General features: G+C 49.6%; 1 protein-coding gene across 1 annotated transcript in view; it reads right to left on the minus strand.

The window, feature by feature from the left end:
• Nucleotides 1-877: 877 nt before the first annotated feature.
• The window catches only part of Sdccag3 (serologically defined colon cancer antigen 3), a 10128-nt gene continuing 7373 nt past the window's right edge, over nucleotides 878-3632 (minus strand). The window contains exons 7-8 of the mRNA XM_013029368.1: nucleotides 2801-2994; nucleotides 878-1810 (exon numbers count right to left, since the gene is read on the minus strand). Coding sequence (XP_012884822.1) covers nucleotides 1711-1810; nucleotides 2801-2994 — 294 coding nt within the window. The 3' untranslated portion in view covers nucleotides 878-1710. The remainder of the gene's footprint in view (nucleotides 1811-2800; nucleotides 2995-3632) is intronic.

Below are 3632 nucleotides of genomic sequence, written 5' to 3' on the forward strand. Positions count from 1 at the left end.
CGGCCCCCACGGGCGCCCACTCGGGGGCGCTCCGGGCTGGCAGGAGCGGGCTTGAGTCCGCGGCTCCTGCCTTTGGAGACCTTCCCGGCCCGAGAGTGCGAAGACACCCGGCAACCCCCAGCCCGGGAGGACACTCCAGCTACCCAGGAACACTTCACACAGACCAAGCGAACTGCAGACACGTGGCTAGGTCCCTCCACCCGCGTCTGAACCTCACTCCACCCCACTAGCCTTGGCCTGTAGCTGCCACCGTCGTAGGGAGCCAGATCCAGGGCAGGTGTGGCCTGAGGGCTGCTCTGGGTGGCTCCCCTGTGCCAGGCCCAGCCAGTGAAGGAGCCCCAGACGTCATCTCACTTGCCTGTCCCTCTGCTCCAGAAAGTCTTTCTCACACAGGCCTGGGGACAGGTCTGCAGGAGATGCAGACTCTGTTCTGCCCTAACTGGCTGACCTGGGAGTGGAGAGAGAATGGGATGCATGATTCACAAGGTCCATACAGGGGCTAGGAAAAGTCCCCGCTTTACCTGTAGTTAGTCAGAATCTAGCAGTTTAAATATCTTGTCTGAAAACCCAACCAACCTCATTTGTAGGGGCATTCTGAAGTTAGAATCCCCTGTCCAACACTCCCAAAACACTGCTCTGTAGCTTACACACCATGCAGACAATGTGTGGTTTCCCCCCAGTCTGCCCCTGCTCCCAAGGACCAAAAGGCTGAATAAGCCAGCAATGCCAGGATACCCAAGAGACAGTGCTTGGTGCCAGAGGACAGTAGGAAGGCATGCCAGGAGGGCCGATGCAGGCCCATGCTGATTGCAGATCATTACACAGGCCCGCTGGCTCTCAAGCATGAACAAACAGCCAAGCCAAAGTGAAAAGGCGATGCACATTAACTTCAGCATTTATTTAAACAGAAAGCTGTCAATCTGAACAGGAAGGGAAAGGAACTTTTAAAAATGTAACATTGATAAGGAAATAGCCAAAAGGCACAGATGGCTGTCCTATCTTCCCCACTGGAAACCCAGCACCCCCTGGGAGGCCTGCATTTGTTCTAACTTCCTGAATTCTCATACAAAATGGCCCATAGCAGAACCTCTAGCCAAAACCAGCTTTCCCGAATTAAAGTATCCATTTCATCCCTGAAAGCTCAGTGGTCAGACAGCTTCACAATGTGGAATGTCATGACCTCAGTCCCTGCAGTCATCTACTCAGTGGAACCTCTGTGCTGGGGCCACGGATCACAGGAGCTGCCCTGTAGAAACTACAGGGAGCTGGCACTCAGTGGGGCACCGAGTGATCATAAAGACACCAAGTCCAAGTCCCTATCCAGACTGCTCATCTCTGCAACAGCTTATAAAATCAAGGCTGAGTAGTGCGCTTCTCATACAGTTCATGTTCTGAGATGATAACAAAGTTATTAGCTCAGTGCTACTTTCATATTTAAAATTAAAAGATGACTGGATTTTGTAAAACTTTTCAATAGGTTATTGCATCTGGAAAACAGTGTGAACATCACCAAGAAGCACTGCACATAAACTGACAGGAGCCGCTCCAGTTGCAGGTGACCAATAATAAATACTCTTTTAGGTCATGAAATCAGCATCTCATGATAAACACTTTGGGTGAAGACTGCATAGTTAGGGGGTGCACATTCAGTTAGGGGTACAGTGTTGATCTCAGCACACACACCTGGGGGCTGGAAGCAGCTAGTGGTTCTCAAGAGTTCTCCTCCCCATCTTTAATTTCAGAAATTCTGTCTATAGATTTAAGGATTTCAGCAACAAGATTCAGTGTTTCTGCTCCAGAAACCAGCTGCCTAAAATGGAAAAACAGATATTAGGGGCCGTTACTGCAGTGATTCAACAACAGAAGGACTAAAGCAAAGGGGTTCCAGAGGGGAAACCCTCTAGCTGGCTGGGGCTCAATAGGAAAATGACTCTTATTACCCACCAGTGCTGGTATGCTGGCCAGCACCATACGCAGCACCATACACCCCCAGACTGGGGGCATTTGGTCCCCAATTTACAATGGGGAGGAAGCCACTGTTCTTCAGAAATGGAAAGGCAAATTATCTTTCCCCAGGCCATGTGTGGTACAGTAGTCTTAAGATGCCTGGGGCGGCCAGAGCCATGGCCAAACATGATTGAGGGCATGCTGTGCACTGTACTTGGTAGGTAGGTAAGCTTTATTAAGTAAATTTATGACACAGGGTGCTTTCCATTTCCCATAGTTTTATCAGGATACACCTGTATTACATCAAGCTTCTATCATCATCAATAATAACAGCAACTAACAGTGCCCAGAGTGCCCACTGTGCCCACAGCCTTTTATGAATGCACCTGGTTCTCATAATAGGAGAGAAATTATTATCATTCCCTGTATTCAGAACCTTTGGTGGCTCACATCTGTAATCCTAGCTACTCTGAAGACCGATATTTAAGGATCAAAGTTCAAAGCCAACCTGGGCAGGGAAATTCATGAGATTCTGATCTTCAATTAACCACCAAAAGGCCAGAAGTGGAGCTGTGGCTCTAAGTAATAGAGTGCCAGCCTTGAGTGAAGCTTAGGGACAGTGCCTAGGCCTTGAGTTCAGGCCATAATAATGGCAGTTGTGGGGCTTGAACTCAAGTGTCTGGGCATAATAATGCCATAGCACAGCCGGGTGGCTTAACAAGACCATCCAATGCACTTCCCTCTCTGGTGCCCCCCAGTCCAGTTATGGACTGCAGAGCCTAGGTACCACCCAGAACAGCATGCCAACCTTGCCTGTCACCTGCCACGGGGCTTTTGGGCCCCAGCCACTCACTTTATGGATGCGTGTGCGCTGTTCATGACCACACGGAGGTTCTGCAGGGCTACATCGGTGTTCTGCTTCACCACTGTCAGGCTGGCGCCTTGCCCTGACCGCAGGGCTTCATTCTCCCGCTTGAAGTTGGAGATCTGTGCCTGGGGAGGGTGGAAGATGGAGGAGGAGAGGGAGGAGTCAGCATCGGGGGCAATCTAGTTGGAAACAGATTTCCCTTGGTGGAGACAAGGACTTGGCCTAGGGACTGGCACCGCCTCAGGACAGATGCTCTTGCCTAGCTAGGGATTCTCCTAACGGAGGGACATACACCTCAGACATAAGCATATACTAAACTCCAGAACATTCTAAGAAGTACATACCCCACCTGGACCTGGGGCAGGGATCCCTTTGTTTCAGGCCCAAACAGAAAGCTTTGGCCATTCTGATTTGAAGCAGATATGAGGTAAACCCAATGGAAGGTCGTTAGCTTTTTCTAATACTTTCCCGTTTTAAAATTTTATTTTGATGGGGCTGGGAAGGTGGCTCAGTGGTAGAGCGCTTGCCTTGCATGCATGAGGCAGCACCACATAAGCAAAAATATAAAAAATAAAAAGTTTTTAAACAATAAAATTTTATTTTGAGACAGGGGACTACCAAATTGCCCAGACTAGCCCCCAACTTGGCAATCACCTGACTAGCCTCCCCAGTAGGCATGTGCCTCCATGCCTGGTTCACATCTTTTTCTTTTTTGCCAGTTGTGGGGCTTGAACTCAAGTGTCTGGGCACTGTCCCTGAGCTTTTTGTGCTAAAGGCTAGTGCTCTAGCACTTGAGCCACAGCGCCAATTCCAGTTT

Source organism: Dipodomys ordii, unplaced genomic scaffold, assembly GCF_000151885.1.
Source record: "Dipodomys ordii isolate 6190 unplaced genomic scaffold, Dord_2.0 Scaffold118, whole genome shotgun sequence".
Classification (NCBI taxonomy): Eukaryota; Metazoa; Chordata; class Mammalia; order Rodentia; family Heteromyidae; genus Dipodomys; species Dipodomys ordii.